Genomic DNA, 18,662 nt, shown 5'->3' on the forward strand with positions numbered 1-18,662 from the left:
CAGAATATCCATCAAAGTTTTTCAGGATGAGTTTCGGCCCGTCCAGCCTTCCTGTTCCATCAGCTGAGGACGGGTGGACGGGTCGAAACGCATCCTGAAAAACTTTGATTTATATGCTACAATAAAGAATACACTGTGCTGAACAAGAAACGCCTGCTGGGATTACTTATATACTATCCTCAGGATAGGTCATCAATATCAGATTGGCGGGGGTCCGACACCTGGCACCCTCGCTGTTCAGCTGTTTGAGGAGACGCTTGCGCAGTGTGCACGTCCCGTCTCCCTTCTTTCTTCCTGTTCACCGCTACTGTCCCATAGACATACAGCAGAGAGCAGGAAGAGAGAAGGGAGAAGGCACGTGTGCAATGCGCGATCCATCTCCTCGTGCAGATGATCAGTGCGGGTTCCAGGTGTCAGACCCCTACTGATCTGATATTGATGACCTATTCTGAGGATAGGTCATCAATATTAACCCTTTGAGGTTGAGGCCTATTTTCATTTTTGCATCTTGGATTTTTCTCCCCACATTCCAATAACCATAACATTTTAATTTTTCCATTCACATAGCTATAGGAGGGCTTATTGTTTGACGGACATGGTGCATTTTTTTATGTCATCATTTAATTTACCATACCTTGTATTGGAAAACAGGAAAAAATTATTTGTGTGGAAAAATAGAAAAAAAATTAAAATAATAAGAATTCTGTGAAGGTTTTTGGGGTTTTGATATCACATCGTTCATTGTGCTCTAAAAATGACCTAACATCCTTATTCTGTGGCTCCATACAAATGTGGTGATACCAAATTGTATAGGTTTTATTTGTTTTACTACTTTAAAAAAGATAAAAACATTTGAAAATAAAACTCAATTTTCCTTGCATTGCCATATAACTTTTTATATTTCAGTCTACAAAGCTGTAGGAGGGCTTGTTTTTTGTGTAACTAACTAGATTTTATTGGTACCATGTTTGTGATATATACTGCGTTCATTGTACAATATATATATTTTTTAAGTTCAAGCATTTTAACACACAGCGATAATAAAATATGTTAATTTTTTATTGTTAATATATTTTTATATATAAAATTGGAAAAAAGGGGTAGTTTAAACTTATATTGATGTTTTTTTTTTATTTTATTTAACTTTTTTTTAAAATAAAAATATGGCCCTCAGGGGCATAGTACATGTGATGTCTTGATCCCGTCTCCTATTCACACTAATAGATCTCTATTAGGGCTCATGCACACGACCATATGTATTTTTAGGTGCGAAAAAATTGGATGCACAAAAATCACGGATGACGTCCGTGTGCATTCCATATTTTGCGGAACAGAACGTCTGGCCCCTAATAAAACAGTCCTATCCTTGTTGGTAATGCGGACAATAATAGGACATGTTCTATTTTTTTGCGGAACGGACATACAGAAACGGAATACACACAGAGTAACTTCCATTTATTTTTTACGGACCCATTGAACTGAATGATTCTGCATACAGTCCGCAAAAAACCCCGGAAAAGACACGGAAAGAAAATACATTTGTGTGCATGAGCCCTTAGGGCGAATAGGATTTTTACTCTCTCCATTCTGTGCTGTGCCTCGTACATAGCTCAGTATGGAGAACGCCATGGCTACCGATCAGAAGGCAGAGGGTACTGGCACACAGCGCAGTTCTGACATTTATTCAGGATGCAGTTTTCAATTTAGACAGTTTGGCAGCCTCGTTAACCCCTGATGTTCTGCATAGTTGGAATGATTTAAGTAATTTCAGCTAGCTACAATAAAAAACGGCATTCTGAACGCATGTCAGAACTGCGCTGTGTGCCAGCACCCAGAGGGAGCAGCATCCCTCTGCCTTCATTCACAGGTGCGTTGAACGCAGCACCTGAGGGGTTAAATGATGGGCGCAACGCAATCTCCGCTCCCTGTCAGGTCAGATACATCCCCTCAGGCATTATGACGTACAGGTGAAACTTGAAAAATTAGAATATCGTGCAAAGTTAATTTATTTCAGTAATGCAACTTAAAAGGTGAAACTAACATATGAGATAGACTCATTACATGCAAAGCGAGATATTTCAAGCCTTTATATGGTATAATTTGGATGATTATGGCTTACAGCTTATGAAACCCTAAAGTTTCAATTTTTTAAGCTGCATTAATGCAATTCCTTTAAATTTGCATTACTGAAATGAATTGACTTTTGCACAATATTCTAATTTTTTGAGTTTCACCTGTACAGTAACATCATAATACATGAAGGGGTTAAAAGCCCGGACAACCCCTTTAATTTACAGCCAAAGCATTTCCCACATTCTGCATATTAAATAGGCTTCTCTTCTGTGTGAATTCTCAGGTGTCTCACGAAACTTGATTTCTCACTAAAACACTTTCCACATTCAGTGCATGAAAATGGCTTTTCTTCTGCGTGAGTTTTCTGATGTCGAACAAGATTTGATTTCTCACTAAAACACTTCTCACATTCTGGACATGAAAATGGCTTCTCTACTGTGTGATTTCTCAGATGTGAATTAAGATTTGATTTTTCATTAAAATATTTCCCACATTCATGACATGAAAATGGCTTCTCTCCGGTGTGAATTCTCTGATGTTGCACAAGACTTGATTTGTTATTAAAACACTTCTCACATTCGGGACAAGAAAATGGCTTCTCTCCGGTGTGAATTCTCTGATGTTGCACAAGACTTGATTTGTAATTAAAACACTTCTCACATTCGGGACAAGAAAATGGCTTCTCTCCGGTGTGAATTCTCTGATGTTGTACAAGACTTGATTTGTAATTAAAACACTTCTCACATTCAGGACACGAATATGGCTTCTCTCCTGTGTGAGTTCTCAGATGTATATCAAGCTGTGCTTTCGAATTAAAACACTTTTCACATTCAGGACATGAAAATGGCTTCTCGCCAATGTAATTTCTCATATGATTCACAAGATCTGATTTCTGATTAAAATATTTCCCACATTCAGGGCATGAAAATGGCTTAACCCCAGTGTGAATTCTCTGATGTACCTCAAGAATTGATTTGTTACTAAAACATTTCCCACATTCCGAACATGAAAATGGCTTCTCTCCTGTGTGAGTTTTTTGATGTTCAACAAGATGTGATTTCTGACTAAAACATTTCCCACATTCTAAACAGGAAAATGGCTTCTCCCCTGTGTGAATTCTCTGATGTCTCACAAGATGTGATTTCAGACGAAAACAGTTCCCACATTCTGAACATAAATATGGCTTCTCTCCTGTGTGAATTCTCTGATGTTTCAGAAGACTTGATTTATCACTATAACATTTCCCACATTCCGAACATGAAAATGGCTTCTCTCCTATGTGAGTTTTCTGATGTTCAACAAGATTTGATTTCTGACTAAAACATTTCCCACATTCTAAACATGAAAATGGCTTCTCCCCTGTGTGAATTCTCTGATGTCTCACAAGATGTGCTTTCAGGCGAAAACACTTCCCACATTCTGAACATGAATATGGCTTCTCTCCTGTGTGAATACTCTGATGTTTCAGAAGACTTGATTTATCACTATAACATTTCCCACATTCCGAACATGAAAATGGCTTCTCTCCTATGTGAGTTTTCTGATGTTCAACAAGATTTGATTTCCGACTAAAACATTTCCTACATTCTAAACATGAAAATGGCTTCTCCCCTGCGTGAGGTTTCTGATGTCGAACAAGATTTGATTTCTCACTAAAAGACTTCTCACATTCTGGACATGAAAATGGCTTCTCTACTGTGTGATTTCTTAGATGTGAATTAAGATTTGATTTTTCATTAAAATATTTCCCACATTCATGACATGAAAATGGCTTCTCTCCGGTGTGAATTCTCTGATGTTGCACAAGACTTGATTTGTTATTAAAACACTTCTCACATTCAGGACAAGAAAATGGCTTCTCTCCGGTGTGAATTCTCTGATGTTGCACAAGACTTGATTTGTAATTAAAACACTTCTCACATTCAGGACACGAATATGGCTTCTCTCCTGTGTGAGTTCTCAGATGTATATCAAGCTGTGCTTTCGAATTAAAACACTTTTCACATTCAGGACATGGAAATGGCTTCTCGCCAGTGTAATTTCTCATATGATTCACAAGATCTGATTTCTGATTAAAACATTTCCCACATTCAGGGCATGAAAATGGCTTAACTCCGGTGTGAATTCTCTGATGTACCTCAAGATTTGATTTGTTACTAAAACATTTCCCACATTCCGAACATGAAAATGGCTTCTCTCCTGTGTGAGTTTTTTGATGTTCAACAAGATGTGATTTCCGACTAAAACATTTCCCACATTCTAAACATGAAAATCGCTTCTCCCCTGTGTGAATTCTCTGATGTATCAAAAGATGTGCTTTCAGACGAAAACACTTCCCACATTCTGAACATGAATATGGCTTCTCCCCTGTGTGAATTCTCTGATGTTTCAGAAGACTTGATTTATCACTATAACATTTCCCACATTCCGAACATGAAAATGGCTTCTCTCCTATGTGAGTTTTCTGATGTTCAACAAGATTTGATTTCCGACTAAAACATTTCCCACATTCTAAACATGAAAATGGCTTCTCCCCTGTGTGAATTCTCTGATGTCTCAGAAGATGTGCTTTCAGACGAAAACACTTCCCACATTCTGAACATGAATATGGCTTCTCTCCTGTGTGAATTCTCTGATGTTTCAGAAGACTTGATTTATCACTATAACATTTCCCACATTCCGAACATGAAAATGGCTTCTCCCCTGTGTGAATTCTCTGATGTCTCACAAGATGTGCTTTCAGACGAAAACACTTCCCACATTCTGAACATGAATATGGCTTCTCTCCTGTGTGAATTCTCTGATGTTTCAGAAGACTTGATTTATCACTATAACATTTCCCACATTCCGAACATGAAAATGGCTTCTCTCCTATGTGAGTTTTCTGATGTTCAACAAGATTTGATTTCCGACTAAAACATTTCCCACATTCTAAACATGAAAATGGCTTCTCCCCTGCGTGAGTTTTCTGATGTTCAACAAGATGTGATTTCTGACAAAAACACTTCCCACATTCTGAACATGAATATGGCTTCTCTCCTGTGTCATTTGTCTGATTTTCAGCAAGACTTGATAGCACATTAAAAGTTTTCTCTCTTTCAGAACATGACCGTTCATCTTTCTGAATTTCATTGTGCACAGAAAGATTAGCATTATTTTTAAAATCATTCCCATATTCAGAATTTGCAGACATCTCACCCAGAATATGCCCGGTTCTATTATTGCTAAGTTGGGATTGATTACTTTCTATTTCATAAGAAGGAGATGGAATTAGATGACCTTGAGAGACTTTTATCCAGTCTTTACCTGAAGAAAGAAACATTTTATAAGAAAAAAGGCTCTTTTTTTCCCTAATTACACACAAACAGTTAAAATATAAAATGTAATTAACATGCAGATAAAAAAATTTACCAACGTTATACTAACTGCATACTTAACCCCTTCAGGACCCTGCCATTTTTCACCTTAAAGAGGACCTTTCACTACTGTACAAACTAAAAACTAACTATATCAGTGGGCAGAGCGGCGCCCAGGGGTCCCCCTGCACTTACTAGTATGTCTGGGCGCTGCTCCGTTCGCCCGGTATAGGCTCCGGTGTCTGCGCTCCCTCTGACTGATTTTTTGTATGAGGCGTGTCCATTGCTGCAGCGCTGGCCAATCGCAGCGCACAGCTATAGCCTGGCTATGAGCTGTGCGCTGCGATTGGCCAGCGCTGCAGTAAGACACGCCTCATATAAAAAATCAGTCAGAGGGAGTGCAGACACCGGAGCCTATACCGCGTGAACGGAGCGGCGCCCAGACATACTAGTAAGTGCAGGGGGACCCCTGGGCGCCGCTCTGCCCACTGATATAGTTAGTTTTTAGTTTGTACAGTAGTGAAAGGTCCTCTTTAAGGACCATGCCATTTTTTTGCAAATCTGACCTGTGTCACTTTATCTGGTGAGAACTTTAAAACGCTTTTACTTATCCAAGCCATTCTGTTTTCTCGTCACATATTGTACTTCATGACAGTGGTAAATTTGAGTCAAAATATTTCATTTCTATTTATAAAAAAAATACCAAATTTACCAAAAATGTATCAAAATTCTCAATTTTCTAAATTTCAATTTCTCTGCTTTTAAAACAGATAGTGATACCTCCTAAAATAGTTATTACTTTACATTTCCCATACGTCTACTTCATGTTTGGGTCATTTTGTAAATTACATTTTCTTATTTTTGTATGTTAGAAGCAAATCTCAAAAGTTTTAAGAAAATTTCCAAAACCCAATTTTTAAGGACCAGTTCAGGTCTGAAAGTAGTAGAAAGATGTGGGCTACAGCAGCATCTCCATAAACTTCTTTATTCGCAGCATCTCCATAAACTTCTTTATTCAGGTTTCCAAAATGCGGTACAAAAATGCAACATTTCGGCTGGAAATGGCCTTTGTCAAGCATAAAACATCAGTGATAATGACAACATATATATAGTGAGATACAAAATACTCCCACAGGGTCATCCATCCAATCAACAAACAAATATGATACAACAGCGAAGACATGGCCAATCAAAAGAAACTCATAAATGAACACACCTGTTTGTGTAGATCAGTTCAGGTCTGAAGTCACTTTGTGGGGCTTACATTATAGAAACCACCCATAAATGGCCCCATTTTAGAAACTACAGCCCTCAAGGTATTCAAAACTGATTTTACAAACTTTGTTAACCCTTTAGGTGTTCCACAAGAATGAAAGGAAAATGGAGATGAAATTAAATTTTTTGTCAGATTTTTCATTTTAATAAACTTTTTTCCAAAAACAAAGCAACGGTTAAAGAGTTTCTGTCATGGGAAAAATCGTTATGTAGCTGACGGACATTAGCGAAGTGCTAATGTCAGCAGTACATAACAGTATGTTTGTTAAGTCCCTGCCTGCCGCCATTCTCTTAAAAAACAGACTTTTATAATATGCTAATGAAGTCTCTAGGTGCTATGAGGGCGTTGCTGCAGCACCTAGCAGGGCTCCAGATGGCGACTTACTTAGAATTGTAAAATGGCTACAAGACTTTGTAGTCTTGTCGCCATTTGCGCCTAGACCCTCTGCTGCTCTGCCGCTTTCACACACGAGTTAAACTGACATGGCACGTGCGGTAACAGAAAAAAAAATAATTGCAATTTGCCATTTTTTAATCACCTTGTCCTGCCAAAAATTAGGATCGGACTGTTCTATTATGGTCCAGACGTTCCATAAAATGTGGAATGCACACGGCTTTTTTGGAGTTTTCTTTTTTTCACGTGGTATTGAGTATCGCAATACTTTTTATGGTATCGAAATTGAGTCAATCGTGACAACCCTAGGTAAGAATTTTTTTTTTTTTTACTATACCATAATTATATATATTTTAAATTTGACAACTAAAAATTTTAATTTGGTTTCTAAATTTTTCAGGTTAGGAGCCATTGGCTCCTTGATATTTTTTTTTGGTCTGGAGCCCTGCCTAGAGGCTCGGTCTACTCTCATTTTGCACGTCCACTTGATTGACGTCCTTCTTCTCCGCATTGTCCTCATAATCCCGCGCCGTTCCGTTTAGTATTCGGCGCAGGCGCAGTGAGTGAAGGACGCTCGGCTGCTGCCAGCTTCCTCACTGCGCCTTCGCCGATTACGTGACAGGCCTCCCCGGCAGGAGCAGAGCGTCCTTCACTCACTGCGCCTGCGCCGAATACTAAACAGAACGATGCAGGCGCGGGATTATGAGGATGATGCGGAGAAGAAGGATGTCAATCAAGTGGACGTGGGCGTGCAAAAGGCGAGTAGACCGAGCCTCTAGGTGCTGCAGCAATGCCCTCATAGCACCTAGAGAGAACAGCGGCAGGCAGGGACTTAAACATACTGTTATGTACTGCTGACATTAGCACATAACGATTTTTCCCATGACAGAAACCCTTTAACAGCCAAACAAAACTCAATATTTAGAAGTTTAGAACGCCATATGGTTTTTAGAGGGCAGATTTCACTGGGATAATTTTAAGTTGCCATGTCACATTTGAAGACCCCCTGATGCACCCCTAGAGTAGAAACCACAAAAAAAGACCCCATTTTGGAAACTACGGGATTAGGTAGCAGTTTTGTTGGAACTATTTTAGGGTACATATGATTTTTGGTTGCTTTATATTACACTTTTTGTTAGGCAAGGTAACAAAAAATAGCTCTTTTGGCATCGTTTTTACAATGTTCATCTGACCGGTTAGGTCTTGTGATTTTTTTTATAGAGCTGGTTGTTACGGACGCGGAAATACCTAATATGTATACTTTTTTTTTTATTTGTTTCACTTTAACAAAATAAAAGTATTTTATAGAAAAGAAAAACATGTTTTTGTGTCTCCATTTTCTGAAACCCATATTTTTTAAAATTTTTTGGGTGATTGTTTCATATAGGGGCTCATTTTTTGTAGGGTGAGGTGACGTTTTGATTGGTACCATTTTGGGGTACATACGACTTTTTGCATCACTTTTAATACCTTTTTTGGGGAAGTGAGGAGAGCAAAATTTACATTTCATCATAGTTTTTCTTTTTTATGGTGTTCACAATGCAGGGAAAGTAATAAGACCCTTTCATAGATCAGGTCATTATGGACGCGGTGATATCAAACATGTGTAGTGTATTATTATTATTTTTAATCAATTATAAATTAAATGCTATAAGAAATTAGATATTTTTTTTTTTTACTTTTTTGTGACCCAGACCCACTTCATTCTTGAAGATCCGGGTGGTCTGATGCCTCTATAATACACTGCAGTACACTATATAGTGTACTGCAGTGTATAGTAACTTTACACCTAACCTGATCAGGCTCTGCTTTTAGCGGGTACCTGATCAGGCTTAAAGTACTGTCACACTAGCGTTTTTGCTGGATCCGGCAGGGTCCAGCAAAAACGCTTCCGTTACTGATAATTCAACCATCCGTATTATCTTAAATTTTTTTTTTACAATGCCAAAACGGATCCGTCATGAACTCCATTGACTTCCATACAGCAGCATGGAAGGGGTTAAACGGCTGACATCGGTGTGCTGACACTCTGCTAACCACTGCGGCCATCCTTAGAATGGGGAAGGGGGGGGGGGGATCGCGCGCTTGCTCGGCCTGAAATGGGAATGGGGCACATCAGGAGCTGCGGGAAGGGAGAACTAAATTAATAAAATAACATTATATATATATAGATAGGATAATTAGTATGTGTGTAGGACAGGCATTCAACCTATGGAATCGCCCAAGAACCAATGGCCAAAGAGTAGTGAAAGTTTGCGCGGTTCATTATTACACTAGCAGAAGGACCCGGCTTTGCACGGGTATATTTAATCTATTTCATCTTATATTTCCATATGGCGTGGAAAAAAGATAGAAAGTTTCCCCCATAACAGTGACCTCTACAGAACCCGCCCCTTTAACAATGACCTCCACAGTGCCCGCCCCTTTAACAATGACCTCCACAGTGCCCACCCCTTTAACAGTGACCGCCCCTTTAGCATTGACCACCCCTTTAACAGTGACCTTCACAGTGGCCGCCCCTTTAACTGTGACTTTCACAGTGACCGCCCATTTAACAGCGACTTTCACAGTGACCGCCCCTTTAACCCCTTAGGGACCCATGACGTACCGATACGGCATGGATCCCGAGTCCTTAACCGCTTGCTGTCACACTAACGCCGAAAGGCGTGAGTGCGGCGGCTCTCCCAGGTCTCGATGACGCCAATAGGCGTAATCTCGTGAGACCCGAGATTTCCTGTGAGCGCGTGTTCACAGGATTGCGAAGTAAACAAGTTGATCTACAGCCTGCCAGCAGCGATCATTCGCTGGCAGGCTGTAGATGCGATTTTTTTAACCCTAGAAAGGTATATTAGACGCTGTTTTGTTAACAGCGTCTGATATACCTGCTACCTGGTCCTCTGGTGGTCCCTTTTGCTTGTATCGACCACCGGAGGACAGAGGCAGCTCAGTAAGTAGCACCAAGCACCACACTACACTACACCCCCTGTCACTTATTAACCCCTTATAAACCCCTGATCACCCCATATAGACTCCCTGATCACCCCCCTGTCATTGATCACCCCCCTGTAAGGCTCCATTCAGACGTCCGTATGTGTTTTGCGGATCCACGGATCCGCAAAACACGGACACCGGCAATGTGCTTTCCGCATTTTACGGATCCGCACATTGCCAGAACTATATAGAAAATGCCTTTTCTTGTCCGCAATTGCGGACAAGAATAGGACATGTTCAATATTTTTGTGGAACGGAAGTGCGGACCCGGAAGTGCAGATCCGCAATTCCGGATCTGAGCGGGACAAAGTCTGTCCCCATAGAAATGAATGGGTTCGCAATTCCGTTCCGCAAAATGCGGAACAGAATTGCGGACGTGTGAATGGGGCCTAAGGGTCCCTTATCACCGCCAGTTAGTTAGCCACTTGTTAGGTAGTTAGCGCCCAGCCCACCGCAGTCACTGATTAGTCGCTGATTAGCGTCATCGCTGTCGCTAATCAGCACTAGTACTATATACTATCTGTAAGTGATTAAGACTGATCGCAATCAGATCTATATCAGTACATTAGGGTCACCTTAGGCTCTACAAAAAACGCAGTGTTCGCCCGATCAGGCCTGATCTTGTGCGCACACTTGCGTTCAGTCCGCCTCACCGCAGTGACAGAAATTAATTTTTTCTGATCACTGCAAAAACTGAGATTTTTTCATCCACATTGATCGATGCGAATGAAGAAATCTGTGCCGTTTATTTTTTCTTTCAGCCCAGAGGCTGAACGGAAAAAAATAAATCTCATTACCCGTATACTCAATATAATGCCTCATGAACACGACCGTGCAGTTTTTTGCGGTCCGCAAACCGCGGATCTGAAAAAAAACGGAAGGCGCCCGTGTTGACTTCCGCAATTTGCGGAACGGAACGGGCGCCGGCAATATAAATGCCTATTCTTGTCCGCAAAGCGCGGACAAGAATAGGACATGTTATATTTTTTTTGCGGGGCCGCGGAATGGAGCCACGGATGCGGACAGCACACGGAGTGCTGTCCGCATCTTTTGCAGCCCCATTGAAATCCGAGCCGCCACAGACCCAAACAACGGTCGTGTGCATGAGGCCTAAGGAGAATAGCAGAAACTCCTAATGCTGGCCATACATGTAATGATTGCGGAGACCCTCAAATGCCAGGGCAGTACAAACACCCCACAAATGACCCCATTTTGGAAAGAAGACACCCCAAGGTATTTGCTGAGGGGCATATTGAGTCCATGAAAGATTGAACTTTTTGTCACAAGTTAGCGGAAAGGGAGACTTTGTGAGAAAAAATTTCCGCTAACTTGTGACAAAAAAAAAAATCTTCTATGAACTCGCCATGCCCCTCACAGAATACCTTGGGGTGTCCTCTTTTCAAAATTGGGTCACATGTGGGGTATTTATACTGCCCTGGCATTTTAGGGGCCCTAAAGCGTGAGAAGAAGTCTGGAATCCAAATGCCTACAAATGCCCTCCTAAAAGGTACTCGTTGGAATTTGGGCCCCTTTGCGCATCTTGGCTGCAAAAAAGTGTCACACATGTGGTATCGCCGTACTCAGGAGAAGTAGGGCAATGTGTTTTGGGGTGTATTTTTACATATACCCATGCTGGGTGAGAGAAATATCTCTGTAAATTGACAACTTTGTATAAAATATTTTAAAAAGTTGTCATTTACAGAGATATTTCTCACACACAGTATGGGTATATGTAAAAATACACCCCAAAACACATTGCCCTACTTCTTCTGAGTACGGCGATACCACATGTGTGACACTTTTTTGTAGCCAACATGCGCAAAGGGGCCCAAATTCCAACGAGTACTTTTTAGGATTTCACAGGGCATTTTTACGCATTTGGATTCCAAACTACTTCTCACGCTTTAGGGCCCCTAAAATGCCAGGGCAGTATAAATACCCCACAAGTGACCCCATTTTAGAAAGAAGACACCCCAAGGTATTCCGTGAGCAGTATGGTGAGTTCATGTAAAATTTTATTTTTTGTCACAAGTTAGTGGAATATGAGACTTTGTAAGCAAAAATGCCCTGTGAAATCCTAAAGGTACTCATTGGAATTTGCGCACCTAGGCTGCAAAAAAGTGTCACACATGTGGTATCGCCGTACTCAGGAGAAGTAGGGCAATGTGTTTTGGGGTGTATTTTTACATATGCCCATACTGTATGTGAGAAATATCTCTGTAAATGACAACTTTTTAAAATATTTTATACAAAGTTCTCAATTTACAAAGATATTTCTCTCTGCTAAAACTTTTGCGCAAACCAAATAAATATACACTTATTGGATTTTTTTTATCAAAGACATGTAGCACATTAAATTCGGACACAAACTTGTATAGAAATGTAATTATATTTGAACAATTTAACCAGAGAAAGTTAAAAATACACTTTTTTTGAGAAAATTGTAGCCTATTTTGATTAATATCGTAAAAACGAAAAATCTTAGCAGCAATCAAATACCACCAAAAGAAAGCTGTATTTGTGAGAAGAAAAGGAGGTAAAATTCATTTGGGTGCCAAGTTGCATGACCGAGCAATAAACCGTTAAAGTTGTGAAGTGCTGATGGGCCTGGTCACTAGGGGGGTATAAACCTGTGGTCCTTAAGTGGTTAACGACCCATGACGTACCGGTACGTCATGGGTTGTTTCGATCACCGCTGCCCGGCGGGCGGTGATCGGAACGAGGTGCCTGCTCAAATCATTGAGCAGTCACCTTGGCTAAATGCCCGGGGGGGGGGGGTCAATTCAGACGTGCAGTTTGCGGCTTTTTATTGTGCGCCGGCGGTGCCATCGGGTCCCCATGGGGCTGTGGGGGGGGGGGGGACCCGATGGCATGGAAGGCAGTGCGATGCCTTCCTGAGGCATCTGTGCTGCCTTCCGGTAAAGAGCCTGTGAGATCCAGCGCCCTGGATCTCACAGGCCCCGGAAGCTGAATGAGTAATACACAGTATTACTCATACAGCCAATGCATTCCAATACAAAAGTATTGGAATGCATTGTAAAGGAATATACCCCCAAAAGTTCAAGTCCCAAGGACCATGTTAGAGGGTGGTGGGAGATTCAGACGTTGGAGACATATATCAGAAACAAAATAGTTCCTAGAGGCCTTAGGATCCCTTTCCTGCCAGCAGCCAGGATTAAATCCCCAGAATTTTATAAGAAGTGGAAAACAGAATCCATCGAAAGCTCACTACGCCTGATGACATTATTACTGGAGGGTGAAAAGACAGTATATAATAAAAACACACAGGCCCTCCAGGAACAGATAGTGGCGACCAATACATTTTCAGGAAATACGGACTTTGCTCGTAAGGAACTGATCCTCCAACAAAACATTGAGCGCTTTACGGCGCAGTTGAAGGAGAGGAAACATACTCAGTTCCTTAGAGACACTGCCGACTTCAAAGAGGGTCGTATCCTGGAATTTGGGGCGAGGACAACTAAAGCCTTAGTAGTGGAGACTGAACCCTCTTCCTCAGAGGGTGAAACAGAGGGTGAAAGTATCCCATTTCCCTCTCAACAGTTTCCCATTTTTTCATCAGGTAGGGGAAGGAGTAGGGGCAGAGGCGGTAGGAGCAGGATACCCCGTAATCGAGGGAATTTTTTAGGGACCCCTCATGGACCACCAGCCTATGGTCTAAGGGACAGAAAAAAACAATAAAGGGACAACAAACTAGGTACTCTCCTAAGATAGAATCTGTTAGTCAGATGGATGACTTACAGATAATGAATCTTTCACAGCGACCCCTTGGTGCATCTGAGATTCAGGTGCTTAAAAGAGGCCTTTCATTTGTCCCCACGTGCTCGTTTTACGAATTTAGATGGGTGAAGGACCTGACCTTATTTGTCAGGAAATTAAAGTGGAAAAAATTCTTCTCCACCCATGACAGGCAACAATGCGTTGAGTTAGGGATTGATATTGATGAACTACCCGACGTACGTCTGCTAGCGACAATGTTGGAGGAGGGTGACAGACAAATGGGGGAGGGCCCTTTTACTGAACTAAAATCTCCATCTACAAAGAATCCTCCATTAGGAGATCATACAGCGATGGATATATTTTTGACGATAGTGACGGACCAACTTAGATCAATTGAGGAATGGAGAAAAATGTACCATAATCTATCTAAGGCAGAGACTGAGGCATTACTATCCTTAGAAGGGGATCCCTCTATAGTGATTAAACCCTCGGATAAAGGGGGAAATGTGGTGGTGATGGGGGTAGAGCAATACAGCGAGATGTGTTTAAAGATCCTGAAGGACAAGCACTATCGTGTATTGGAAGAGAATCACATGGAGGGTCTACATATTAAGCTGAAACACATTTTGCTGAAAGCATATGAAAAGAGATTAATCAGTAAAGATGAATATACGTATCTACTCCCTAAACATCCGCAGATGCCCTGTTTCTATAGCCTCCCTAAAGTCCACAAAGGGTGTTCCCCCCTCAAAGGAAGACCCATAGTGTCTGGTATTGATAGTCTGACACATGGTATCAGCACTTATGTGGATATGATCTTGCGTCCGTTTGTACTCTCTCTTCCATCTTACATACGTGACTCAATGGAGGTGATCCATAAACTGGAGGGTATTCAAACTGATGGGCATATTCTGGTGGCCAGCTTGGATGTGGAGGCACTCTACAGCTCTATACCCCATGACAATGGGTATAAGGCTGTGGGTGATTTCCTCAAACAGCGAGGAACACATCTGTGGTCGCTCAATGAGTTCATTCTACAGCTACTCCAGTTCATCCTTGAAAACAACATTTTTCTCTTTGACCGTCGGATCTACCACCAGCTCAGGGGGGTTACGATGGGGAGCCCTTGTGCCCCCACCTTCGCCAACCTTTACCTGGGATGGTGGGAGAGGGAGGTTGTTTTCACGGATGATAATGGCAGTTGGACACGACTAGGGTTGAGCGATATACCGGTATCACGATATACCGCGGTATTAAAAAAACGGCGATATGGCGATATCGCCGTTTCGTAAATACCGCTGTATTTTGTGACGTCATAGAAGCGGTCATGGGCGCTGACCGCTTCTAAATCTGCGGCCGCCCGCCCCAGCATGAACCGATACGGGACATTTGCAGAGTACTTGTACTCGTGCAAATGCCCCCGATACCTGCTGGCCGCTTGCGGCGGCTCTCTCAGCAGTTCGGCCAGCGTGGGGGAGGGAAGGAATTCTGTGACTCGCATTTTCCTGCACCCGACCTCTGAGAGGACGCTGTGATCCACGCAATTAACCCCTCAGGTGATCACAGCGTCCTCTCAGACGTCGGGTGCCGGGAATGTGGGCAGTGCCCCCCTCCTCCCTCCCTCCCCAGTATTAATCATTGGAGGCCACAGGGTCGTCCCCCCATCATTGGTGGCAGTGGGCCGCCCTCTCCTCTCTCCCTCCCCAGTATTAATCATTGGAGGCCACAGGGTCGTCGTCCCCATCATTGGTGGCAGTTTGCAGTTCCGATCGGAGTCCCAGCAGTGTAATGCTGGGGCTCCGATCAGTAACCATGGTAGCCAGGACGCTACTGGAGCCCTGGCTGCCATGGTATGTAAGTGAGCACCATTATACTCACGTGCGCCGTGGCCGCCGGTCGCTCCTTCTTCTCATAGGTCTGTGCGGCGCATTGCTAATGCTATAAGCCTTAGCAATGCGCCGCACAGACAGAAGAAGGAGCGCCCGGCGGCCACGACGCACGTGAGTATAATGGTGCTCACTTACATACCATGGCAGCCAGGGCTCCAGTAGCGTCCTGGCTACCATGGTTACTGATCGGAGCCCCAGCATTACACTGCTGGAACTCCGATTGGAACTGCAAACTGCCACCAATGATGGGGACGACGACCCTGTGGCCTCCAATGATTAATACTGGGGAGGGAGAGAGGAGGGAGGGAGAGAGGAGGGAGGGAGAGAGGAGGGAGGGAGAGAGGAGGGGGGGCCCACTGCCACCAATGATGGGGGGATGACCCTGTGGCCTCCAATGATTAATACTGGGGAAGGAGGGGGGGGCCCGGGCCCACTGCCACCAATGATGGGGGGACGACCCTGTGGCCTCCAATGATTAATACTGGGGAGGGAGGGAGGAGGGGGGACCGACTGCCACCGATGATCGGGGGAAGACCCTGTGGCCTCCAATGATTAATACTGGGGAGGGAGGGAGGAGGTGGGGCCGACTGCCACCGATGATGGGGGGGAAGACCCTGTGGCTTCCAATGATTAATACTGGGGAAGGAGGGGGGGCCCACTGCCACCAATGATGGGGGGATGACCCTGTGGCCTCCAATGATTAATACTGGGGAGGGGGGGGCCCACTGCCACCAATGATAGGAGGGGGACCCTGTGGCCACTGCCACCAATGATTAATACTGGGGGGGGGGGGCGCACTGCCCACTGCCACCAATGTTGGGGGGGGAGACCCAGTGGCGACTGCCAGCAATGATTAATACTGGGGGGAAGGGGCACTGCCACCAATGATGGGGAGGGGGACCCTGTGGCCACTGCCACCAATGATTAATACTAGGGGGGGGGGTTACCAGAGGGGGCTGATAAGAGGGAGAGGCTGGGAGGCACATGAGGGGCTGATCAGAGGCTGGGGAACTGCCCGTCTGCCCCTCATACAGTGTAACGTCTCCTTGTGGCTGCCCCCATACAGTGTAACGTCTCCTTGTGGCTGCCCCCATACAGTATAACGTCTCCTTGTGGCTGCCCCCATACAGTATAACGTCTCCTTGTGGCTGCCCCCATACAGTGTAACGTCTCCTTGAGGCTGCCCCCATACAGTATAACGTCTCCTTGTGGCTGCCCCCATACAGTATAATGTCTCCTTGTGGCTGCCCCCATACAGTATAACGTCTCCTTCTGGCTGCCCCCATACAGTATAATGTCTCCTTGTGGCTGCCCCCATACAGTGTAACGTCTCCTTGTGGCTGCCCCCCATACAGTATAACGTCTCCTTGTGGCTGCCCCCATACAGTGTAACGTCTCCTTGTGGCTGCCCCATACAGTGTAACGTCTCCTTGTGGCTGCCCCCATACAGTATAATGTCTCCTTGTGGCTGCCCCCATACAGTGTAACGTCTCCTTGTGGCTGCCCCCATACAGTGTAACGTCTCCTTGTGGCTGCCCCCATACAGTGTAACGTCTCCTTGTGGCTGCCCCCATACAGTATAATGTCTCCTTGTGGCTGCCCCCATACAGTGTAACGTCTCCTTGTGGCTGCCCCCATACAGTATAATGTCTCCTTGTGGCTGCCCCCATACAGTATAACGTCTCCTTGTGGCTGCCCCCATACAGTATAACGTCTCCTTGTGGCTGCCCCCATACAGTATAATGTCTCCTTGTGGCTGCCCCCATACAGTGTAACGTCTCCTTGTGGCTGCCCCCATACAGTATAACGTCTCCTTGTGGCTGCCCCCATACAGTATAACGTCTCCTTGTGGCTGCCCCCACACAGTATAACGTCTCCTTGTGGCCCCAAGTGTTTTTTTCTTCTAAATGGGCATTTATCGCGATAAATTTCTTAATATCGTTATCGTGGGAATATTTTTGATATCGTCCAACCCTAGGGGCAACTGCTGAGGAGGTCACTGTTAAGGGGATGGGCTGCTGTGGAGGTCCCATCTTAAAATGGCGGGCACTGTGGGGGGTCAGGGTTAAGGGGCGGGGGTCTGCAGAGGTCACTTATGGGGGCGGGGGTCTGTAGAGGTCACTGTTATGGGGGCGGGGGTCTGTAGAGGTCACTGTTATGGGGGCGGGGGTCTGTAGAGATCACTGTTATGGGGACGGGGGTCTGTAGAGGTCACTGTTAAGGGGGCGGGGGTCTGTAGAGGTCACTGTTATGGGGGCGGGGGTCTGTAGAGGTCACTGTTATGGGGGCGGGGGTCTGTAGAGGTCACTGTTATGGGGGCGGGGGTCTGTAGAGGTCACTGTTATGGGGGCGGGGGTCTGTAGAGGTCACTGTTATGGGGGCGGGGGTCTGTAGAGGTCACTGTTATGGGGGCGGGGGTCTGTAGAGGTCACTGTTATGGGGGCGGGGGTCTGTAGAGGTCACTGTTATGGGGGCGGGGGTCTGTAGAGGTCACTGTTATGGGGACGGGGGTCTGTAGAGGTCACTGTTAAGGGGACGGGGGTCTGTAGAGGTCACCGTTATGGGGGCGGGGGTCTGTAGAGATCACCGTTACGGGGGCGGGGGTCTGTAGAGGTCACCGTTACGGGGAGGGGGTCTGTAGAGGTCACCGTTATGGGGGCGGGGGTCTGTAGAGGTTACTGTTATGGGGGCGGGGTCTGTAGAGGTCACTGTTATGGGGGCGGGGTCTGTAGAGGTCACTGTTATGGGGGCGGGGTCTGTAGAGGTCACTGTTATGGGGGCGGGGGTCTGTAGAGGTCACTGTTATGGGGGCGGGGGTCTGTAGAGGTCACTGTTATGGGGGCGGGGGTCTGTAGAGGTCACTGTTATGGGGGCGGGGGTCTGTAGAGGTCACTGTTATGGGGGCGGGGGTCTGTAGAGGTCACTGTTATGGGGGCGGGGGTCTGT

General features: G+C 44.6%; 1 protein-coding gene across 1 annotated transcript in view; it reads right to left on the minus strand.

Moving 5' to 3' along the window:
• Positions 1–2,443: 2,443 nt before the first annotated feature.
• The window catches only part of LOC120993589 (zinc finger protein 850-like), a gene marked incomplete at its 3' end in the record, with an annotated part of 101,217 nt that continues 84,998 nt past the window's right edge, over positions 2,444–18,662 (minus strand). Inside the window, exons 2-4 of the mRNA XM_040422064.1 lie at positions 3,710–5,379; positions 3,115–3,607; positions 2,444–2,694 (exon numbers count right to left, since the gene is read on the minus strand). Coding sequence (XP_040277998.1) covers positions 2,444–2,694; positions 3,115–3,607; positions 3,710–5,266 — 2,301 coding nt within the window. The remainder of the gene's footprint in view (positions 2,695–3,114; positions 3,608–3,709; positions 5,380–18,662) is intronic.

This window comes from Bufo bufo, chromosome 3 (genome assembly GCF_905171765.1).
Source record: "Bufo bufo chromosome 3, aBufBuf1.1, whole genome shotgun sequence".
Lineage (NCBI taxonomy): Eukaryota > Metazoa > Chordata > Amphibia > Anura > Bufonidae > Bufo > Bufo bufo.